The sequence below is a fragment of the Dipodomys merriami genome, unplaced genomic scaffold (genome assembly GCF_024711535.1).
Source record: "Dipodomys merriami isolate MVZ:Mamm:240054 unplaced genomic scaffold, mDipMer1.0.p SCAF_1, whole genome shotgun sequence".
NCBI classification, from domain to species: Eukaryota; Metazoa; Chordata; class Mammalia; order Rodentia; family Heteromyidae; genus Dipodomys; species Dipodomys merriami.
The window spans coordinates 45,753,265-45,776,924 of record NW_027202270.1 but is presented as its reverse complement, the minus strand read 5'-3'; the positions used below and the strand labels follow the sequence as shown (position 1 = coordinate 45,776,924).

At 38.1% G+C, this 23,660-nt stretch overlaps 1 protein-coding gene across 3 annotated transcripts in view; it reads left to right on the top strand.

Annotated features, from left to right (window-relative positions):
• Positions 1 to 16,368, top strand: part of Ppig (peptidylprolyl isomerase G) — a 43,461-nt gene extending 27,093 nt beyond the window's left edge. For all 3 annotated transcript variants that reach the window (XM_070021393.1, XM_070021394.1, XM_070021395.1), the window contains exons 10-14: positions 6,721 to 6,931; positions 9,681 to 9,848; positions 11,785 to 11,872; positions 14,737 to 14,873; positions 15,056 to 16,368. In XM_070021393.1, the coding sequence (XP_069877494.1) occupies positions 6,721 to 6,931; positions 9,681 to 9,848; positions 11,785 to 11,872; positions 14,737 to 14,873; positions 15,056 to 16,166 (1,715 nt within the window). In that variant the 3' untranslated portion in view covers positions 16,167 to 16,368. The remainder of the gene's footprint in view (positions 1 to 6,720; positions 6,932 to 9,680; positions 9,849 to 11,784; positions 11,873 to 14,736; positions 14,874 to 15,055) is intronic.
• Positions 16,369 to 23,660: the final 7,292 nt, after the last annotated feature.

The following is a 23,660-nucleotide window of genomic DNA, read 5'->3' as shown; positions in this document are numbered from 1 at the left end:
TCATAATAAAGCTTATGTAAGTATGAGGTGTTTGTATTTTTAAATACATTTTATGCATTTGTTTTCTTTTTTTTTTTTTTTTTTTTTTTTTTTGGTGGGCCGTGGGGCTTGAACTCTGGGCCTGGGCGCTGTCCCTCAGCTCTTCAGCTCAAGGCGAGCACTCTATCACTTGAGCTACAGCGCCACTTCCGGTTTTCTGGTGGTTTATTGGAGATAGGAGTCTCATGGTCTTTCCTGCCCGGGCTGGCTTTGAACCGCGATCCTTAGATCTCAGCCTCCTGAGTAGCTAGGAGTACAGGCATGAGCCACCAGCGCCCGGCTCTTAATTAATTTTTTAAGTTTACAAAATTGTATATGTTTGTCACAGACAGTATGATCAATATGATGTTTTTAAAATACATTGTAGATTGGATGAATTGACCTACTAACATGCAGTTATTTTACTTTTTTGTGGTAAGAACATTTCAGATCTACTTAGAGGGTTTGTTTGTTTCCAGTCCTGGGGCTTGAACTTTGGACCTAGGCAGTGTCCCTAAGCTTTTGTGCTCAAGACTAGTGCTCTACCACTTGCCACAGCTCCACTTCTGACTTTCTGGTAGTTTATTGGAGATAAAAGTCTCATGGACTTTTGCTACCCAGGCTGGCTTTGAACTATCTTCCTCAGATCTCAGTCTCCTAAGTAGCTAGAATTTCAGGCATTCACCAGCAGTGTTCTGCATAGTGTTTACTGTTTTGTTTTTAATAGGAAGTTATTTTTAAGCTGTTTTTGAGATGGGGCTGCTTATATAATCTTTTCCTTCTAAAGTAAATATATACAAAATAAATACAAGTTTGAGAGGGCAAATAAAGCTTTGGGAACTGTGGAACAAAACGTTACTAAGTTTAGTTGAACAATTTTAACAGGTTTAATTTTTGTCTATGGAATGCATTTCACTTGCATGTGATATGGTCTCAGATATTTTTGTCTTTTTTTGTCAGTCGTGGAGCTTGAACCCAGAGCTTGGGCACTGTCCCTGATCTTTTTTGCTCAAGGCTAGCACTCTACCACTTTGATCCACAACACCACTTCCACTTTTCAGGTGGCTAATTGGATATGAGTCTCACAGACTTTCCTTCCTAGACTGACATTGAACTGCAGTTTTTAGATCTCAGCCTATCTTAATTTATTCATATTCACTGTGAATTTCTTTCTTTCCTTTTAGGCATATTTAAAAGTTTAATGTCTCACTCTTAATAGCCCTTATTTAGATTTTGATTTACAAAGTATATATAAGTAGATTTTTTAAAATTTATATTTATATACCCACTCTGCCATATTAATAGCAAGGGTTTTGGATTCCTATTAACAGTTTGATTCATGAGACAAAATAGAATTTCTCCAGCACTGAGTTGACTTAACTTTATGAGATGCTATGGAACAGGATAAAGCATAGCTGTTACATATAAGTCCCACGCACTTGACACTTCTTATCTTTAGGGTCCAGAGGAACATGAGTAGATAAGGAAAAACTACCTTAGTTCAATGAAACCATTACATCTGCAATCTTTCAGTTTTTAAACCTTGTTCTTCTCTCTTTTTTTTTTTTTTTTTTTTGGATCCGGTCGTGGGGCCTGAACTCTTGGCCTGGGTGTTGTCCCTCAGCTCTTCAGCTCAAGGTTAGCACTCTACCACTTGAGCCACAGCGCCACTTCAGGCTTTTTTTTTTGCTTATGTGGTGCTGAGGAATTGAACCCAGGGCCTTAAGCATGCAAGGCGAGCGCTCTACCACTGAGCCAACTTCCCAGCCCTTGTTTTTCTCTTTAGTGCAGCAGCATTTCATCAATATTGATAAGCAATCTTAACAGGAAGATACAACACAAGTCATAGGGCAAGTGCCCAGGAAATGTATCCAAATTCTCATTTGTGATGGATTTACTATGCTTCTGTAAGTTATGTGTTCACAGATAACTGGCCAAATGTCAAATCATCGGATGTTCCTTAGACTGATAGACTGATGGAAAAGTCATAACTAGCTCTTACTCCTCTTCAGATCCTATAAGCAGGTAGCCCAGAAACAATCCAGGGATATATTTTCTTCATCCCTGTTAATTTTCATTATGGGAAATATTAATGTTTATTCAAATGAAAATATTATGTTCATTACCCAAGTTCAATGATATATTCACAGCCAATCTTGTTTTGTTCCTTTCTAGTTACTCCCTTTCCTTTTCCTTTTTTTCATTTTCTTTTCTCCTTGTCCTCTCCGCCCCCCCACCACACCCCCAGGGCATGGGCGCTATCCCTGAGCCTCTTTGTGTTCAAGGCCACTTGAACCAGAGGACCACTTCCAGCTTTTTCTGAGTAGTTTATTAGGGTCTCGCAGCATTTCTTGCCTGGGCTGGCTTTGTGCCATGATCCTCACATCTCAGCTTCCTGAGTAACTAGGATTACAAGTATGAGCCATTGGAGCTCAGCTTCCCTTTTTTTGGTTTGTTTGTTTGTTTGTTGTTGTTTTAGTGGGTTCTCTCTATATTGTCAGGACTAGACTCAAACTCCTGGGCATGTATGAGTTCTTTTTCCTTTATTTTAAACCAAATTCCAGACAGCATTTTATCAGCGAGTATTTCTTTTTTTTTTTCTGTGATAACCAGTACCTATAATCTTACATATTTTTAGATATAAAAAATCCTAACCAGGTGCCAGGCTCACACATGTAATCGTAGCTATTCAGGAGGCTGAGATCTGATAACTGAAGTTCAAAGCCAGACTGGGCAGAAAAGTCACCATGAGACTCTTATCTGTAACTACCCATTCAAAGAATAGAAGTGGCACTGTGGCTCAAGTGGTAGAGCACCAGCCTTGAGCAAAAAAAAAGCTCAGGAACAATACCCAAACCCTGAGTTCAAGCCCTACAAACAACAACAACAAAAAAACTGACGGTGTTTAGATTTTGGAGGGGGGGGTAGTCCAGTCGTGGGGCCTGAACTCTGGGCCTGGGCGCTGTCCCTCAGCAATTCAGCTCAAGGTAAGCGCTCTACCACTGAACACTGAGTGTTTAGATTTTCTAATTGGATTGTTAGTGGTTGTTTTAATCTGGGTAAAAATAAGGTTCAAACATTTAAGATTGATCTTGTAAGTTGTTTTTTTTGTTTGTTTGTTTGTTTGTTTCATTAAGGTATTGTAATCATACAACTGTAGTCCTGACTACTTAAGAGAGTGTGGCAGGAAGATCACTTGAGCCCAGGAGTTTGAGGTCAATCAGGGCAACACAGCAAAACTTCGTTTGTTTGTTTTTTAATAGATTTCTCTCAATGTCTCCTTGAAATTTGTTTGTTGACAAATCTAGGTATCATTTGTCATAATTTCACAAAATATTTTACATATTGGCTCTTAATGTTTTGTTTCTGTGCTTCTATTTCATATGACTTAGTAAGCAGACATAAAAATCAACAGATGCGGCTGGGTGCCGGTGGCTCACGCCTGTAATCCTAGTGACTCTGGAGGTTGAGATCTGAGGATTACAGTTCAAAGCCAGCCCAGGCAGGAAAGTCTGTGAGACTCTTATCTCCAATAAACCACCAGAAAACTGAAGTGGTGCTGTGGCTCAAGCGGTAGAGCACTCACCTTGAGCTGAAGAGCTGAAGAGTGGAGGGACAGCGCCCAGGCCCAGGCCCCATGACCAACCAAAAAAAATATCAACAGATGCAGTGTTTTTTAAATATTTTTTTTCTATTTTCTTTTTAAAAAGGTGATGTACAGAGGGGTTACAGCTACATAAATCAGGTGAAAGATGCAGAGTTATAGAAATTTTTTTCTGATGGGAATAGGAATCATAAGACAGGATGTCTCCTTTGTGCTTTGCAGTAACCATTGGTGTTCAGTGTGTGTCTCATTTAGAAGTTGCAAAAGGATAATTGAACTGTAATTTCTTTTTCACTTTTTGCTAGAATAAAAAGGAACTTTATCTACTTGAGTAGTGAGTAATATAGTTCACATAGGAAAGGCAATACAAGTAGTTTATATTTCATTTACTGATAATCCTATTGTCATATAGTGATGGAATCGACTATATTTTTTATATTCCAGCTTATTGTAATTACTGTGTTGTCCCATCTTTGGCTTGGATAAAATCTCTTCATATCCACCTTAGTTTGAATTAGAATGACTATAAAGAGGTCACACTCTACCCACTTCATTAGTTTTCCTTCAACTCCTTCCTGCTGAGCTTCACTTGTGTTAGTTGCCTGATTTTTTAAAAACATTTGCATTTTTGGACTCTTAAAATTACTTCTAGCCAGGTGCTCATGTCTCAAGCTTGTAATCCTAGCTACAAAGGAGACTGAGATCTGACGATAGTAGTTCAAAACCAGACCTGGCAGGAAAGTCCATCCCCACTTAGTTAATCATAAAAGAAAAATGGTGGAAATGGAGCTGTGGCCCAAGTGGTAGAGTGCTAACTCTCAGCAAAAAAAACCTCAAGGACAGTGCCCAGGACCTGAGTTCAACCTCCTTGCCCCCCCAAAAAAAATTTTTTTCTTTCTTTCTTTTTTTTTTGGGGGGGGGGTCTGGTTGTGGGGCCTGAACTCTGGGCCTGAGCGCTGTCCCTCAGCTCTTCAGCTCAAGGCTAGCGTTCTGCCACTTGAGCCATAGCACCACTTCCGGCTTTTTGCTTTTTGCTTATGTGGTGCTGAGGAATTGAACCCAGGGCCTCAGGCATGCAAGGCAAGCACTCTACCACTGAGCCGCCTTCCCAGCCCCCCAAAAATTTCTTAGCTGAAAATAAAGTGGCTTTTACTGGAAGACCCCAAAATATAGTTACTCACCATCAGCAAAATTTCTTCCATTAAAAGTCTGAATATCAAGTTAAGCTTTCCCTTTTTTTTCTTTTTGGCCAATAAGGTTTGAACATTGGGCTTGATCCAGTCCTTTTTTTGCTTTTGTTATTTTGCAGCTAAGATCTGGTCTCAATTGTATATATGTGTCACATGTACATGCATGCATGCCTCTGTTGCTACTGGGGCTTGGATTTAGGGCCTGGGTCCCATCCTTTTAACTTTTCACTCAAGGCTGGCATTCGTCCATTTGAACCATAGCTCTACTTCCGGCCTTTTGGTGGTTAATTGGAGATAAGAATCTCACAGACTTTCATGCCTGGGCTGGCTTTGAACCACGAACCTCAGATCTCAGCCTTCTGAGTAGCTGGGATTACAAGTGTGAGCCACCAGTACCTGGTGGGTCTAATTTTTTTTTTTTTAACCCAGAGCCAACTTTTATCCACAGTTCTGATCTGTTTTCATGGATTTCAGGTGTTCAAACATGAAACATTATTCCCAGAAAGCTATATTTCTTAGATATATATTTGTTCTAATGAAATCATGTTTATTACCTTTCAAAAATGTTGATGAAAAAAATTGTCATACAAAGCCGGGCGCCTGAGGATCATGTTCAAAGCCAGCCCGGACAGGAAAGTCCGTGAGACTCTTATCTCCAATAAACCACTAGAAAACCGGAAGTGGCGCTGTGGCTCAAGCAGTAGAGTGCTGGCCTTGAGCTAAAGAGCACAGGGACAGTGCCCAAGCCCAGAGTTCAAGCCCCACGACCAATTCCCCCCCCCCAAAAAAAAAATTGTTATTTCCTATACTAGTTCTACCTCAAATTTTGATAACAAGAGGTAAAATAGAAAATTACAGAATTAGAATCTGGGAGTCTTAAATTTACTCTGTGCTTCATTAAAACTTCGTTGTTTAATTTTTTCTTTAACTTGTTGAAAGACTTTTTTAAAAAATTTTTTCTTTTTCTGGTGATTATGGTGTATTCACTGCATATCTGGGGAAGGGGGTGAAGGGAAGGCACAGAATCTGAGGGAAAAGTATGAAAAAGTGCAGCAGTGGAATGCACTGGACATAGATGAAAGTGAACTGTATAGCTCATGGGTGGAGATGGGAGGGAGAGAATGCAAGAACATATGATACTTTACAAAAGGAAATCTACTTATTATCTGACTCATGTAAATGTAACCCTTCTATAATAACAATAAATTCTAAAATAATTAACTTGTCGGGCACTGGCTCACACCTGTAATCCTAGCTACTTTGGAAGCTGGGATCTGAAGATTGTGGTTCAGAAATTAAAATCAACCCAGTCAGGAAAGTCTGTGAAACTCCATTGAACCACCAGAAAACTGGAAGTGGAGCTCTAGCTCACGTAGTAGAGTGCTAGTCTTAAGCAAAAAAGCAAGGGACAGTGCCTAGGTCTCGACTTCAAGCCCCACACTGACAGTTAGCTTGGTTTAACAGTTATTTATTCATTTATTCATTTATTTATTGCCAGTCCTGAGGCTTGAACTCAGTGCCTGGGTACTATCCCTGAGCTTCTTTTGCTCTAGGCTAGCCCTCTACCACTTAAGCCATAGTGCCACTTCTGCTTATATTGTACTAAGGAATCAAATCTAGGGTTTCATGCATGCTAGGTAAACACTCTACCATTAAGCCATATTCCCAGCCCATGGTTTAGCATTTTAGACTTAACACCAAAAATTCTTTGGCTAAATGTATACAGTTTTGACCCATCTGGAAAACTGGGTTTTAATTGTAAGTCTTGACTCCTTTTCTACTTCATTCCTCTCCGTTCAGATAGCTGGAGGAATGGGTGATACTGGACTTAGTAAGGATCTACAGATAATTACATTTCCTTTATAACATTCCTAAAGATTGTTCACCAAAATCTTATTTTTTTTAAAGTTAAGAAAGAAGAAAAGAAAAGGCATAAATCATCATCTTCCTCCTCCTCATCTAGTGATTCAGATAGCTCAAGTGATTCTCAGTCCTCTTCTGATTCTTCTGATTCTGAAAGTGCGTCTGAAGAGAAATCAAAAAAAAGAAAGAAGAAACATAGGAAAAATTCCCGAAAACATAAGAAGGAAAAGAAGAAGCGAAAGAAAAGCAAGAAAAGGTCTTTACTTTTTTAAGAAAGAAATTAGTATATATTACTTGTTTCACACATGAATAAAGTGTATTCCCATCAACGTCATCCCTTCTGTCACTCCTCCTTACCTCATCTCCTCCCTTTTTAAAATAATTTCAACAGGTTTCGTTGTTCTATTTCCATGTAAACTATGGCAACCATATTCAGCCTCATTCACCCTGTTGCCCCTCTCCCTTCCCTCTGTTAACCTCCTCCCAATTCCTAGTCTATCTTTTTACTACTTCTATGTACCTCAGTTAATTTTGTTTTCATTCAATGTGATTAATATTTTTGGTTTTCCAGGGTTTTAACTTTTGGTGTTTTGTTTTCTGAGGTAGGGGTCTTACTGAGTTTCTCAGGCTATCCTCAAACTCAAGATCTTCTAGCCTCCCAAGTATCTGAAATTACAGGTGCATGCCACCGTGCCATGTTTAAAAGGTTATTTATTTATTTTTTCCTGTCCTGGGGCTTGAACTTAGGGCCTGGGCTCTGTTCCTGATGCTCTCTGTGCTCAAAGCTAGGGCTCTACCACTTGAGCCACAACACCACTTCTAGCCCTGGCTGGCCTCAAAACTATGATCCTCAGTTCTCAGCATCCTGAGTAGCTAGGATTATAGGCATGAGCCGTTGGTGCCTGACTTATGTTTATTTTTTATTAGCATAAGGTTTAAGAAGATTTACAGGAAACCAGTCATATGTCTTTTATTTTCTATATCAGTTTTTTTTGTTGTTGTTGTTTTGGGTTTTTTTTTTTGGGGGGGGGGTCTGGTCGTGGGGCCTGAACTCTGGGCCTGGGCACTGTCCCTCAGCTCTTCAGCTCAAGGCTAGCCCTCTACAACTTGAGCCACAGCGCCACTTTCAGCTTTTTTTTTCTGCTTATGTGGTGCTGAGGAATCGAATCCAGGGCCCCATGCATGCAAGGCAAGCACTCTACCACTGAGCCACATTCCCAGCCTCTCTATATCAGTTTTTTCCCTTTTTTTATCCTTTATTTCCTGTGCTCTTATATAATCATGTAACGTTAGAAAGCAGATAATGACTGTATTTAGTTTTTCATTTTGTTGAGATAATAAAACTTACCTTTTATTTGCCTTGTTAACTCAAAAGCAACTACTTTCTTTACCTGTGTTTGAAATTTATCAGTATAGTACCCACAAGAATTCATAGATTTAGGGCTGGGAAGGTGGCTCAGTGGTAGAATGTTTGCCTTGCATGCCTGAGGCCCTGGGTTCGATTCCTCAGCACCACATAAGCAAAAAGAAAAAAGCCAGAAGTGGTGCTGTGGCTCAAGTGGTAGAGCGCTAGCCTTGACCTGAAGAGCTGAGGGACAGCGCCCAGGCCCAGAGTTCAGGTCCCATGACCGGACCACCCCCCCCCCAAAAAAAAAAAATTCATAGATTTATATTTTAGAAGAGTTTTTTTGGTTGGTGGTGGTGGTACTGGGCTTGAACTCTGGGCCTGGGCACTGTCCCTCAACTCTTCAGCTCAAGGCTGTGCTTTACCACTTAAGCCATGGCACCACTTCCTGTTTTCTGGTTGTTTAATCGAGATAAGAGTCTTATGGACTTTTCCTGCCCAGGATGGCTTTGAACTGCGGTGCTCAGATCTCAGCCTCCTGAGTAGCTAGGGATTGCCAGTATGAGCCACCAGTACCTGGCTAAGAGTTTTTTGTTTTTTTTTTTTAGGGGGGGGGTTAACTGTATTTTTTTTTGTCTTTTCTTTTTTGGTACTGGGGATCGAACCCAGGACGTTGTACTTGTTAGGCAAGCGCTTTGCCACTGAGCTACATACCAACCCATATTTTTATGCTGGTTCTATGGCTTGAATTTGGGGCCTACACGCTGTTACTGAGCTTCTTGAAGCTCAAGAGTAGTGCTCTACCACTTGAATCACAGCTCCATTCTGACTTTTTTGGAGATAATAGTCTTATAAACTGGCTTTGCACTTAGGTCCTTGGATCTCAGCCTGGAGAAGCTAGGATTATTGTAGTTATGACCCACTGGCACTTGGCTTAAAGTTTTGTTTTGGTTTTTGGTCTTTTGTGAGGCTTGAACTCAATGCCTGGGCACTGTCCCTGAGCTCTTTTGCTCAAGACTCGATCTCTACCATTTTGAGCCATAGCTGTACTTGTTGTTTGTTTTGTCGGTCGTGGGGCTTGAACTCTGGGCCTGGGCGCTGTCCCTGTGTTCTTCAGTGCAAGGCGAGTGCTCTACTGCTTGAGCCACAGTGCCACTTCCTTTTTTCTAGTGGTTTTATTGGAGATAGGAGTCTCAGGGATGTTCCTGCCCGGGCTGGCTTTGAACCACAATCTTCAGATCTCATTCTCCTGAGTAGCTAGGATTACAGGTGTGAGCCACTGGTCCCTGGCTTTCACTTCATTTTTGAGTGGTTAATTGGAGCTGAGAGTCTTACATGGACTTTTCTCCTGGGGCTTGCTTTGAACTGCTATCCTCACATCTCAGACTCTTAAGTAGCCAGAATTACATGTGAGCCACTGGTGCCCAGCTAGAAAAATATTTTAGACTGATGATTTGGGGCATTTGTTTTTTAGTTACTTGGTTTGTGAGAAATTGAGACTTTTTTTTTCCTAATGTGAACCCATTTTTGTGAGGGATAAGTTGGTGTGTGTGTGTGTGTGTGTGTGTGTGTGTGTTTATGTTATAAAGAAAAATACAACTTCATATTTCAGATAGCTACATCATAATTAAATGTAATGTATTTTATGCATTTCTGTTAGCGCTTCTAGCGAAAGTGAGGCTGAAAATCCTGAAGCACAACCCCAGTCTACTGTCCGTCCAGAAGAAATCCCTCCTATACCAGAAAATAGATTCCTAATGAGAAAAAGCCCTCCAAAAGCTGATGACAAAGAAAGGAAAAACAGAGAGAGAGAAAGAGAGAGAGAGTGGTATGTGAATGAATATGTTTTATAGTGTCCTGTATACTTGTCATATGACTCTTCTTTTTTAAACATTTCATTATTTTAGAAAAGACTGACTTATTTAGTGGCCTTGTCCCAAACTAGAAAGACAAGTAAACTTTATATATTACAAGCAAGTATTAACGAAGTGTTACTTTTTAAAATAAATTCTAGGGCTGGGAAGGTGTCTCAGTGGTAGAGTGCTTGCCTAGTATGCCTAAAGCCCTGGTTTCGATTCCTCAGTACCACCTAAATGGAAAAAGTCAGAAGTGGCGCTGTGGCTCAAGTGGTAGAGTGCTAGAGTTGAGCAAAAGAAGCTTCAAAATTATCCCATAGTAGAGTGACAACCTTCAGTATAAAAGCTAAGGAAGTATATAAGGTCCTAAGTTCAAATCCCAGTATTGGCATAATATACTAAAAGACTATCTTGTTTTATTTGGCTTCATACTATCTAATTATTAATTTACAATGTTTATAATATATAATGTTTTGCACTTGTAGAATTTATTTATATTTTTGTCAGTCCTGAGGCTTGAACTCAGGGCCTGAGCACTACTGAAGGTTGTCACTCTGCTATTTGAGCCACACCTCTACTTTAGCTTGTTGATAGTAAATTGGAGATAGAGTCTTTATGTCTGCTCAGGCTGGCCTCACAATGTAATGCTCATATCTCAAATTCTGAGTAGTTTACAGTAGATTACAGTAGATTATAGGCATGAGCTACTAGTGCTTGAGCTTTTTCTATATTATTTGTGTATATTAAACTTTTAAGCAAGAAAGAACCTTATATTTTAAATTTGTGTAATGGGAAATGTCTTATTTTCTGATTTACAGTGTTGTGATAGTGAAAACAGTTATGCTCAAGTACTTTGAACATTTTTGTACATAAAATATCACTAATTCTATAGGTTCTTTATGAGTCAGAATAAAGATTATGTCCAAAAGTGAAAAATAAATTCTCTTACTTATGACCAGAAATACATTAGTATCACATATAAGTGTTCTGAGTGACCCTCTTTTGCATTTACACTACAACAAAAACACAAAAATAATGATTTTTGTTATTTGAAATGGAATAATTTTGAAGGTTTGGATTAGATAGAAATGGATCTTTCGTTTTTGGTGGGTTTTTTGGTCATTTGTGGGGCTTGAACTCTGGGCCTGGGTGCTGTCCCTCAGCTCTTCAGCTCAAGGCTAGCACTTTATCACTTGAGCCACAGTGCCACTTCCAGAAACCGATCTTTCTAAGGAAAACAATTAAAGAGAAATGGAATTATTAAGTTGACTTTGATGAGACTTTCAAATATCACGTACATGAATGTTATTGAGCTTAATAACTCAGGACTTTGTACACTTGCTTAATTTTTTTTTTTTTTCTCAAGGCTAGCTTTTGGGAGGGGGTGGTCATGGGGCTTGAATTCAGGGCCTGGGCACTGCGACTGAGCTCTTTTTTGTTCAAGGCTAGCATTCTATCACTTTGAGCCCGAGCTCCACTTCTGGTTTTTGAGTGGTTAATTGGAGTTAAAAGTTTCATGGGGACTTTTCTGCCTGGGCTGGCTTTGAACTGCAATCTCAGATTTCAGCCTTCTGAGTAGCTAGGATTATAGGCATGAGCCACCAGTGCCCAGCTTAATAGTGTTTCTGAAGAGAGAAAGACTGGCATTTTGGGGCTGTTTAGTTGTGTAGACTAGACTAGCATTTCTGCCTTCTGAGCATTGGGTTACCACTACTCTTGGCCATTGACATTTGAAAAAATGTTTCTATATATTGCCAAATGTTTACTAGGACTTGGTAGCATTTTAAGCTAAGAACCACAGATAATGTGTAGAATTTAAATTTATTAACTTCAGTCAATAGCGCAATATCACTCAGATTCATTTTTATAAAGGTAATGTGTTTTAACTTTCCCTTTGTTTACTTCTAGTAATCTTCCTAATTCTCAGCCTCCTTCATACCAGAGACGACTCTTAGTTACTAGGTCTGGCAGGAAAATTAAAGGAAGAGGACCAAGGGTAGGTGATTTTATTTTAGTTTTTGGCTAGAAATGTTAATAATATTGTACTTTATCTTCCTGAAAGATTTTTAGAGGCCTTCTATTTGCATGTATTTGCAAATAGAACAATGAAATCTGTTGAAATAGTTTTAAGAAGGGAGAATGAGATAAAGGTGAGTGATATAGGGGTGTGGTTGATCAGGATACATTGTACACATGTTTGGAAATCTCACAATGAAACAACCTTGTACAACTAATGTATGCTCCTGAATGAAAGAGAGAAAAGAAACAAGGAAATTAAGAAAGAAAAGAAAGATTGATTTTTAGAGATCTGGGCTTACAACTAGATGGTATAGTGCTTGTCTCAATATACACAATGCCCTGGCTTTTATCTCAAGTGTTGTAAGAAAACCTTTCTAGTGTTTTTAAAATATTATTTTATGTTAATACTTTACCATTCAAGTTACTAAGTTTTAAGGGATATGTGGATATTGAATAATACACCCCGTCCTTTTCAGTAGTACAGGGCTTGAATTCAGGACTTCATGCTGTATATCCATCCCTTAACAGTTTTTTAATTAGCCTATATTAGTTGTACCAAGGTGTATGTGTATAATATGTCCATTTATCTCTTCTTCCCGCATTTCTTAAAACAATTTCAACATGTTTCATAGTTCTGTTTTCATAGGTGCTTATAAAGTATTTTTACCATATTCATCCTAATGAATTAATTCAGGGTGACTGAAGGTGAATATATGTATAGTTTTTAATCGTAAATATTTCTGTCTTATGCTTCTAAACTGGAAATCTATAAGCTATAAATAGATTATGAGTAAATGTCATATAATGGGATTGGGACCCAGACACTGGTGGCTGATAGCTACTCAGGAAGCTGAGATATGAGGATTGCTATTTGAAGCCAGCCCAAGCAGAAAAGTTCACAACACTCCTATCTCCCAGTTAACCAAAAGGCCAGAGTGGAAGTATGGCTCAAGTAGTAGGATGCCAGCCTTAACTCAAAAAGCCAAGCAAAGCCAGGAGGCCCTAAGTTCAAGCCCATTATCAATCCCAAAATCAACAACATAAAAAGAAATAGTTAAAAAGTAGGATTGAACTGGGCGCTGTATTACATGCCTGTAATCCCAGCTATTCAGGAGGCTGAGATCTGAGGATTGGGGTTCAAAGCCAGCCCGGGCAGGAAAGTCTGTGAAACTTAACTCCAGTAAACCACCAGAAAACCGGAAGTGGTGCTGTAGCGTAAGTGGTAGAGTGCTCACCTTGAGCTGAAGAGCTGAGGGACAGCGCTCAGGCTCTCACTAGTATTATCAAATCCTGTTTGCCCTTGAAATTTTTAATCTTTATCCATATTTGACCTGTCTTCTAATCTTCTGTCTCAGAACCTTCAACATAGTATTTTTTGTGCTTATATGACTCATCTATCCTTACCACTTTCTGTTCCTTTCCTTTCCCCAAGTAATTTATTATAAACATCCAATTTTCACCTTTTACTGTTTTATCTAGTCCCAGTCCCAATGTTAGAGCTCTTTTTTTATACATTTTTTGATTCTGTTACACTCCCATATTAGATCTATTTCTTATTTTTTTCTGATTCTGTTATACTTGTCATATAATGTTCAATATCTTTGACTACATATCTATCCATATATATTTTTTTTTTTTTTTTTGGTCCGGTGTGGGGCCTGAACTCTGGGCCTGGGCTTCAGCTCAAGGCTAGCGCTCTACCACTTGAGCCACAGTGCTACTTCTGGCTTTTTTCTTATGTGGTGCTGAGGAATCAAACCCAGGGCCTCTGGCATGCAAGGCAAGCGCTCTACCACTGAGCCACCTTCCCAGCCCCATCTATCCATATATTTTTATAGCTCCATGGAATACAAGTTCCAAGAGAACAAAATAAAGATATATCTTAGTTCACTAATGTTTCCTTAGTACTTGGAAGAATTGTTGGCCATCCTATAGGCTACATACATATTAGTTGAATAAATGACCATCTGCAGTTCCTCTGCTACTCTCTTAATGTTTTGCTTTGAAATATAAAGTATATAACACTCAAGTTAGAACTTGGCAACTTGTAAGAATTAATAAATCAAATATGCTTGTCATCTTGGATAGCATTCTTCTATGGGAAGATACGAATGACTAAAGCTGCTGTCGTTAATTTTTTAATTTATTTGTTTTTGTCGGTTGTGGGGCTTGAACTTTGCCCTGGTGCTGTTCCTCAGCTCTTAGACTAAAGGCGAGCACTCTACCACTTGAGCCACAGCACCACTTACTGTTTTCTGGTGGTTAATTGGAGATAAGAGTCTCATAGACTTTCCTGCCCAGACTGGCTTTGAACTCTGATCCTCAGATCTCAGCCCCCTGAGTAGCTAGGATTAATTTCTTATCAAGCATTGTAGCCTCCTCCTTTGTTTCCCCTTTCCATCCCTTCCCAGCCTCCCCCCACCCCTCCCCAGGTTATTTTATTTAGTGGGAGAGGGTTCATCATTACATCTCCACACATGTTTATATTGCATTCCAATCAAGCTTATCCTCTGTATTATACTTCCTGAAACTCTCCCTTTAAAAAAATCAATGTTTGCAATAGGGATATTCCTTGTTCTGTCTTAACAATTGCAAACAGTTAATGTTCTTTTTTTTTTTCAATTAATGTTTCTTAATAGGAATTTACAATATGACTACTTAAAAGTAGTTCTGCCTTATTGATTTCTAACCTGAAAGCTAAGGAATTTTATTGATTGATTGATTGATGTTGAGCTGCAGTTTTAGAGAGTACAAAAATATTCAGCGGAATATTTGTGTTTTAGCTATTGTATTGCCTTTAAGTTTCTATATGTTCATGTTGTCCCTTTTTTATTTCTTAAGCGTTACCGAACTCCTTCCAGATCAAGATCAAGGGATCGTTTCCGACGTAGTGAAACTCCTCCACATTGGAGGCAAGAGATGCAGAGAGCTCAAAGAATGAGAGTGTCAAGTGGTGAAAGATGGATCAAAGGCGATAAGTAAGAGTTAATTACTATTTCAAATGTAGTGATAAGTATTTTTTAAGCTATCATACAATTATCTTGCTTTTAAATTATTTCTGTAGGCCTTATGACAATACAGTATCTTTTAGCTAATAGCTACCCATTCTTTTCCTATAACACTTCAATTTTTTTCTTTCTTTTTTTTTTTTTTTTTTTAGGAGTGAGTTAAATGAAGTAAAAGAAAATCAAAGGAGCCCAGTTAGAGTGAAAGAAAGAAAAATAACTGATCACAGGCATGTATCTGAGAGTCCAGACAGAAAAACAGAAAAAGAAAAAAAAGTTAAAGAGCATAAATCTAACAGCAAAGAGAGAGACATTAGAAGAAATTTAGAAAAAGATGATAAATATAAAAACAAAGTGAAGAAAAGAGCCAAATCTAAAAGTAGAAGTAAGAGCAAAGAGAAATCAAAAAGTAAGGAAAGAGATTCAAAACATAACAGACATGAAGAAAAGAGGTTGAGGTCAAGGAGTGAAGAAAGGGATAATGGGAATGTTAAAGAAAAAGAAAAGCAGTCTGATTCTAAGGGCAAAGATCAGGAAAGAAGTAGAAGTAAAGAGAAATCTAAACAGTTAGAATCAAAAAGTAATGAGCATGATCATAGTAAAAGCAAAGAGAAGGATAGACATGCACAGTCCAGAAGTAGAGAACGAGATGCAACTAAAAGCAAACACAGTTACAATAGTAGAACAAGGGAACGAAGCAGAAGTAGAGACAGGAACAGAAGAGTGCGATCTAGAAGCCATGAAAGAGATCGCAGTAGAAGCAAGGAGTACCATAGATACAGAGAACAGGAGTACAGAAGAAGAGGAAGGTCACGAAGCCGAGAAAGAAGAACATCATCAGGAAGATCAAGAAGTAAAGATAGGAGAAGGAGGAGGAGAGATTCACGGAGCTCAGAGAGAGAAGAAAGTCAAAGCAGAAACAAAGAAAAATACAGAAACCAAGAAAGTAGGAGTTCACACAGGAAAGAAAATTCTGAGAGTGAGAAAAGAATGTACTCTAAAAATCGTGATCACAGTAGTTCAAATAATAACAGGGAAAAAAAGGCTGATAGAGATCAAAGTCCATTATCAAAAATAAAACAAAGCAGTCAGGACAATGAATTAAAGTCCTCCACATTGAAAAATAAGGAGGATGAAAAGACAAGATCCTCAATGGAAAAAGAAAACCAAAAATCAAAGGGTCAAGAAAATGACCATGTACATGATAAAAATAAAAAATTTGATCATGAATCAAGTCCTGGAACAGATGAAGACAAAAGTGGATGAGTGAGTTGTATAAATTTAATGTCTCAAATTTTAAGTTTTAGAGACTTGATGAATATCTTTTATGTTGTTTTCATTGTTTGAGTTGTTTTCTGTTTGTCTTTTTTTTTTTTAATGTGGACTTCATTGAGTTGATCTTTTGATAATCTGCAACCTGGATAATTTGTACTGCTAAAGTTTTAATAAACTTGAAATGAGAAAAACACTTGGTGTTATACTGTGTGCTATGTTAAACTTTTATGTATGCATTTTTCTGTTACAGCACTCAGCCAATAACATCTTGATTTGCTTAATCAACCCTTTGGAAACAAGCATAAGTGGTGGTTATAGCTCATTGTTAAAAAGGCTTGTTTCTTAGGATTAACTTGAGAAGCCACTAGAAGACATTACGTATAGATTTTCTGGTTGCATTTATAATAGAGGCTTGCAGCAATTCCTTTTAATTACACAGAAGCAGGATCCCAATTTGTAGTCTTAAATCATCACTTGATTTTACTCTTTAAGGTAGATACTGATCTTGTGTTTTGTGCCTTTTTCTTTATAGTTCTAGACATAGCTTATTTTCTATTACTTTTTCAATCTAGTTCTTGTTAACTAGTTGTCTATAATAATAGATGAGTAGGTTCCCCACAGCCCCCCTCCCCGCCCTGTTTATGAACTAATTGAGCTTGAGTTGCTGTTATACAGCATTCAATAGGAACCATACATTGAAAGCTCAGACTAATTCTCAGTGCTATGTTGCTTTTGGTCTAAAGAGTAGAAATTGTTGCTTTTTGAGGATATTATTTTATTATTCCCTTTTCTAAAATGTAAAAAACATTTTTTCATTAAATTATACTACTTATCCTTAAGCTAGAAAGTTTTAGAAATTGTTAATATTGACATCTAAGATTTTTCTTTGCCACCATAAATACCATTGAGTGTTGACTCTGCATGATTTTTGTTTAAACTTGAGCTAACTTCTCTCATAGTGTACATTTCAAAAGGCAGGAAAATGCATCTTTTCTATATATGTAACATAATAAGCTGTAGCATGTTTATGACTGATTTCTTTGTTCAGGTGGTTTATACCATTTACTGTTAACATTATTTTAACCTGGCATGTATAACACTGCCATTTAAAGTAGAATAGAAAGTTACAAAATTTGATAGCTTACAGAATTAAATACTAGATCTATCCAAAGTCCACTCAGAATTTTGTGTGTTGTATTTTGCTATTTTTGTGATGTGCGGCCTTTTATTCTGTAATAACTTCTGAATAAAACATTGATCATCAAACACAAAACCTGCCTCATTTGAAAAGAAATTTGAAATTTCAGTTAATTGTAGCCTCTACAGTTTTGTACTTTAATATTTGTCAATATAATGTCAGCTCTATTACCAAGGTAGCTTTCTTGGTAAATCTAGTAGCTATCCAATGCTGTTTGTACTGAATAAAGTGATGCCTAACATGATACTTGCCATTGTTGATTAATGCGGTAATGATAAGTTTGGCATTATATCTGTTACTGAATAGTGTAATGATTATAAGATTGTTTGGAATTTATTAAAACAGATATCCACACTGGATTCTTTCTGATTTTTTTATTATAAACCAGAGTGATTACTTAAGAGACTGACCACAGACCCATATTAAGGTCTCAGTGTCCAAGCTCTGTCATCTGTTATGTATCCTAAATTTTTGTCATAAGTTCAATAAATTGCATTTTAAGATGTGGTGAACTCTTTGAGCCTCAGCAAAACTTAAAAAAGGATTTTAATAAGTTACATATTTTTAAAGGCCATGCTAAGTTAAAATAATTTGATGTTGCTGATCTCAGAGGTTTATATGGTTAGCATTATATAGGCAAGGACTTTCCAAATCTTAGAAGTTTTCAAAAAGTAATCACAATGGGAAATTTTAAATTGTTTGAGTTAAGAAGAAAGCAACTTTATGGTAACTTTATAGGCCTGTTTCTTTTGTGTGGTAAGCATTATTTATAGGCCTGTTTTTCTTTATGCCTTGGGAGCTGTTTTTATAGAACAGAAGTGGTGAAATAGGAGATGAGAAAGACAATCAATTAGATTGTATTTTTAGAGTATATATATTTTTAAAAAACCAGTTAAAGCTGGGCGCCGGTGGCTCATGCCTGTAATCCTAGCTATTCAGGAGGCTGAGATCTGAGAATCGAGGTTCAAAGCCAGCCCAGGCAGGAAAGACCGTGAGACTCCTATCTCCAATAAACCACTAGAAAACCGGAAGTGGCTCTGTAGCTCAAGTGGTAGAGCACTCGCCTTGTGCTGAAGAGCTGAGGGACAGCGCCCAGGGCCAGAGTTCAAGCCCCATGACCGACCCAAAAAAAAAAAAAAAAAACAGTTAAAGTTAAGCACCTTTAGTTGTATATCAAGACCCACTATTGCATTTTACTGGCTGGCACTGGTCTTTTCTTTCCTTACATTTTTAGTAATTGTGCCATTTTTAGTTTTTCTTATATGTTGTTGTCTCTAAAGCCAGTTATTTAATTTTTCCCATCAAATTGATCTTAGAATAATATCTGAGTTTATGGTTCACTTGCAAATATCTCGTGTGTGTGTGTGTGTGTGTGTGTGTGTGTGTGTGTGTGTGTGTGTGTGTGTGTGTGTGTGTGTGTGTGTGTGTGTGTGTGTGTGTGTGTGTGTGTGTGCGCGCCTACATGCACCAGTATAGAGGCTTTGAACTTGTAGCCTTGTACTTTGCTCAGCCTGTAAGCTGGTACTTGAACAAGGCCTCCAGTTCTGGCTTTTTGCTGGAGATTAAAGTCTCTCAGATTTGTTTGCCCAAGCTGACTCCAGACCTTGATTCTCAGTTATCTGCATGAACAGCCAGCCCCCAGTTTTGACTTTTACTTAAAAGAAAAATCTGGCTTTTTTTTTTTTCCCCCAGTCCTGGAGCTTGAACTCAGGACTTGGTCACTGTCCCTGAGCTTCTTTTGTTTAAGGCTAGCACTCTACCAAGTAAGCCACAATGCCACTTCTGACTTTTTCTGTTTATGTGGTACTGAGGAATCAAACCCAGGGCTTTATGCATGCTAGGCAAGCACACTAAGCCACAATCCCAGCCCTAAGTCTGGCTTTTTAAAAAAATATTTTTTAAACATTTTTATTGCTTAATTGGCGGTAACTGAGCTTTTTTTTTTTTTTAGCATGTAGAATTTTCATGATTGTATGAATTGTTTTTCTGAGTAAGATTATTTTTCTGGGTAAGCTCTCTGATACAGAAGTTCACACTACAGAGAAATTAATGAAGTGGATGGTAAGAAGCTACTGCTTTGCTTTAAAATACTATAGTTGGTAGGTTCATAGAACTATATAGTTGTTCTTAAGTTACATAATTGAAGCTCTCATGTTGTAAAGGATTTAAGTTTGCAAAAGTGTAAAGCTGATACATGTTGGCTTTGCTGAGTGACCATTGAAGATGTGAAACTAAAACAAGATTTCTTGATGCTACAGACAGGGTTTCTGGTATTTGGGGTAATAGTATTAATAATGCTAATTTATTGTCTAGTTAGTATTTGGAGCAAGTTACCATTTGTTTTACTAGTTTGTTGTACTTTTTGCCCAGTGGTCCTAGTTTTCATCACACTGATCTTATAGTAAATTTCTGTCGAAACTGGAAGGGTTTACCTTCATAGGAAGCCTTTTAAAGAGATGGACACAGTGGGGGTTTTTTGTGTGTGTCTTGCTTTGGCTATGTTTACTGTAATTATTCCACTTAGGGTTCATACATTTATAGTTTAACTCTCCTTTGATTGCAGGTTAATTGACTTTTATTGTAGAAAGATGTGTTTTGTTATAAATACTTGTTTAAAATAATTATAGTAAAGCCAGCCCTAGAAATGCAGTGTTGCCTGGTAACACCTATGTGTGTGCCGTGGGCCTTAGGCTGGCTTGGAGAAATTTAGGCAAATGCAAACTCTAGTTTGTGTATCAAAAAGGAAAGACTTCCACCAACAAGGTTGGAGAAAGCTGTTGAAAATGGTGATGTTTATCAATGTGGAGGGTGTGGTAGGGTTGATTTGTGTTTGTACTTTTTTAAATTATTATTTTGAAAGCAAATCTCTTGTTAGCAAAAGTACATGCTGTATATTTTTTTTCCCCTTTGTGTTTCTAGTATTGTGAGAAATGGATAGATGAACTGGGGATTTCTACATGGGATGTGAAACAGGCTGCTCTCTGTGGAAGGGAAAGCATAATGAAGTTAAGTACACTTCCTAGCTAAAAAAGTCACTGTGATGTATATTTTTTTAATGAAACTTAGAAATAAAATTGTTTCAATTGTAAATTAGTTTCAAAATGCTGCTTCTTGTCATTAGCAACTATTGAACTGTTTTCTGCAAACTGCATTTTACAAAATTTAAACTCCAAAACTGTATTAATTTTTATAGTTAAACATTGTATTAAATAAAGTATACTATAGTAAATATATTGGGGTTGTCTTTTAATTATAGTATTCAACCTTTACTTAAAAGTAATAAAACTAAAATATATTTGTATGTTAAGAAAACCAAATAGTCCAACAAAACTGAGCTTAAGATTTTATTCACTATTGATGATTTCTGGGTTTGGAAATTAAAGTACATTTTGAAGTATTATGCTTCAATTTGCTATGTGTTTTTTGCCCTAGCATATGCATTACTATATATTAAAATACTACCATTTGCTTTTTATTCTCCAAATTTCTCAGCAGTAGGAATACTGCAGTATGTCTTGTACTTCTCAGTTGTACTGTAACTCTAATAAGAGTTGTAAAGCCATGTAAAAATGAGTTTTGGAAAACATCTAGGTTTTTTGTTTTGTTTTTTGTCAGTTGTGGGGCCTGAACTCTGGGCCTGGGCACTGTCCCTTAGCTCTTCAGTTCAAGGCTAGTGCTCTTCCACTTGAGCCACAGTACTACTTCCAGGTTTTTCTGCTTATGTGGTGCTGAGGAATCGAACCCAGGGCCTCAAGAATGCAAGGCAGGCACTCTACCACTGAGCCACCTGTTCTCAGGCCCAGATCTGTTTTATTTGGTTTTTAATTTATACACTTAGAGGAAATGTGTCTTTTTGTTACTGGAGAGAGAGAGATAAAACATTTTGGGCCAGGCATTGGTGGCTTATCCTTAATCTTGGCTTCTCAGGAGGCCGAACTAGGTTTGGAGCCCCCCAGGCAGAAAAATCCATTAGCCAGCAAAAATCTGAAATGAGGCATGGTTCAGTGGTAAAACATCAGCTTATGAACAAGGGTATGAGGTCCTGAGTTCAAGCTCCTGTACCAGCACAAATATATATATTTTTTCCTGTGGTTTATGGGTTAGCAAATATTGAAACTCAAAAGTTACACTTTTTATGTCCTTTATTTGGTAGGGAGAATGCTACCTATCAACTATGCAAGTTGTGTATTGTTTGTTTATATGGTACTGAGGATTGAACCCAGGGCTTCATGCATGCTAGGCAAGCACTCTACCACTAAGCCATATTCCCAGACCAAGCACAGTATTTTTTAGATTCTAGTAAATAACCTTATCTAATAGGTACCTTTTATGTATCGGTCATGGGACTTGAACTCAGGTGCTGTCCCGGAGCTTTTATGCTCAAGGCTAGAACTCTACCACATGAACCACAGCTCCACTTCCAGTTATCTGGTCATTATTTGGATGTGAAGGTCCCATTTTCCTGCCTATGCAGGCTTTAAACTATGATCCTAAAATCTCAGCCTCCTGAGTAGGATTACAGACATGTGAGCCACCAGTGTCTGGTTTAGTGGTAACATGTTTTTGTTTTGTCACCTACAATCCTAATTCCTTTCTCTTTTTTTCTTTTTTCTTTTTGTCAATTGTAGGGCTTGAACTCAGGGCTTGGGTGCTGGCTCAGAGTTTTCTTGCTCAAGATTGCTTTGAGCCACAGCTCCACTTCCTTATATGATCTTTTTAAAATGTTGTTTTCACATTTTTTTTGCCCGAGTCATCAAATTAGAAGAGTAAGTTTCTGCTTGTCTATGTACTGTACTCGTAGCTCTTTTCACTAATTTTCTTTTATAATTTCAAAACATTTGCATAATCTTTTGTGTGTGGTGATTACTAGTTCGTCTGGCCTGGTCTACATAGAACTTCAGGGAGGAAGAGAGAAGGAAAGAGGAAGAAAGATAGAGGTTCCCCCAAATTTTAGAATTCTGATTCAGCAATTCCACATAGCCACAGATACATACAAGGGGCTCTTCAGCCTTGAACCTGGCACCTGCTACATGGGAAGAACCTGGAGGATTTTACGCAAAACAAAATAGCTACGAAAAGACTGAAGCCAGGCATAGCAGCACTTGGGAGGTGCAGGACATCACAAATCCAAGGCCAGCCTGCAGTACATTGCAAGTTTCTATTTCAAAGTCTACCTCTAGAAGGTATCCAGAGCTGTCAGATAGAGACAAGAAGAGGTGTTTGCCACAGTTAATGAGGAGGGGAAAATAGAGTGCTTGTTAAGTGGATGCAGAGTTTGAGTTGTGAAAGATAATTAAGCCCATAGTTGGCACAGCAATGTGAGTATATTTAACACTACTGAATGGTACACATAGAAATTAGCGTGGAAGTTAGCATGTTAACTTATTCTGTGCATTTTGCCACTTTTTAAAAATGGGGCAGGAGAACACAATTATAAAAACAAACACTGAAGTTGAATCAAGGTTGCAAAACTATATACAAGCCAGGTGCATACAATCCCAGGAGGTTGGGATCTGAGGATCAAGGTTCCAAGCCAGTCCGAGCAGGAAAGTCTGTGAGACTTATCTCCACTAAACTACTAAAATAAGCTAGAGAGCTCAGGGACAGGCCCAGGTTCTGAGTTCAAGCCCAAGGACCAGAAGAAAAAAAGAAACTCTACATACCTGTAGAGGTTTTTTTTGTTTTGTTTTGTTTTGTTTTTTTTTCAGTTGTGGGTCTTCAACTCTGGGCCTGGGCACTATCCCTGAGCTCTTCAGCTCAAGGAGAGCGCTCTACCACTTGAGCCACAGTGCCACTTCCTGTTTTCTGGTGGTTAACTGGAGATACCAGTCTCAAGGGCTTTCCTGCCCTCCCTGCCTTTGAACTGTGATCTTCAAATCTCAACCTCCTGAGTAGCTAGGATTACAGCATGAGCCACCAGTGCCCGGCCATGTATAATTATTTTAAATGACTTTAAAAGATGGCAATTTGCATATCTCCTGAGGTACTCTACAAAAACCTAATGAGTTACTGATATTGGTGTAGGATAGATAGGCCTTGAAATTAAGTGATGTAAAGCCAGGTGCCAAACCTGGCAGCATGATTCCACTTTTGTGAGGTGGGCAGGACAGACAAATCTAGAGACAAATCAGTTCCGCTGCTGTCAGAGGCTGGGTAGAGGGAGAATGGGAAGTTTCCTCTTAGAACAATGAATTGTAATGATGGCATAATATTGGGAATGTACTTATTAGTACCTGTGGAAGTTTATTTTTTTCCAAGATAAAAAAACCTGAATCATGTAAACTTGG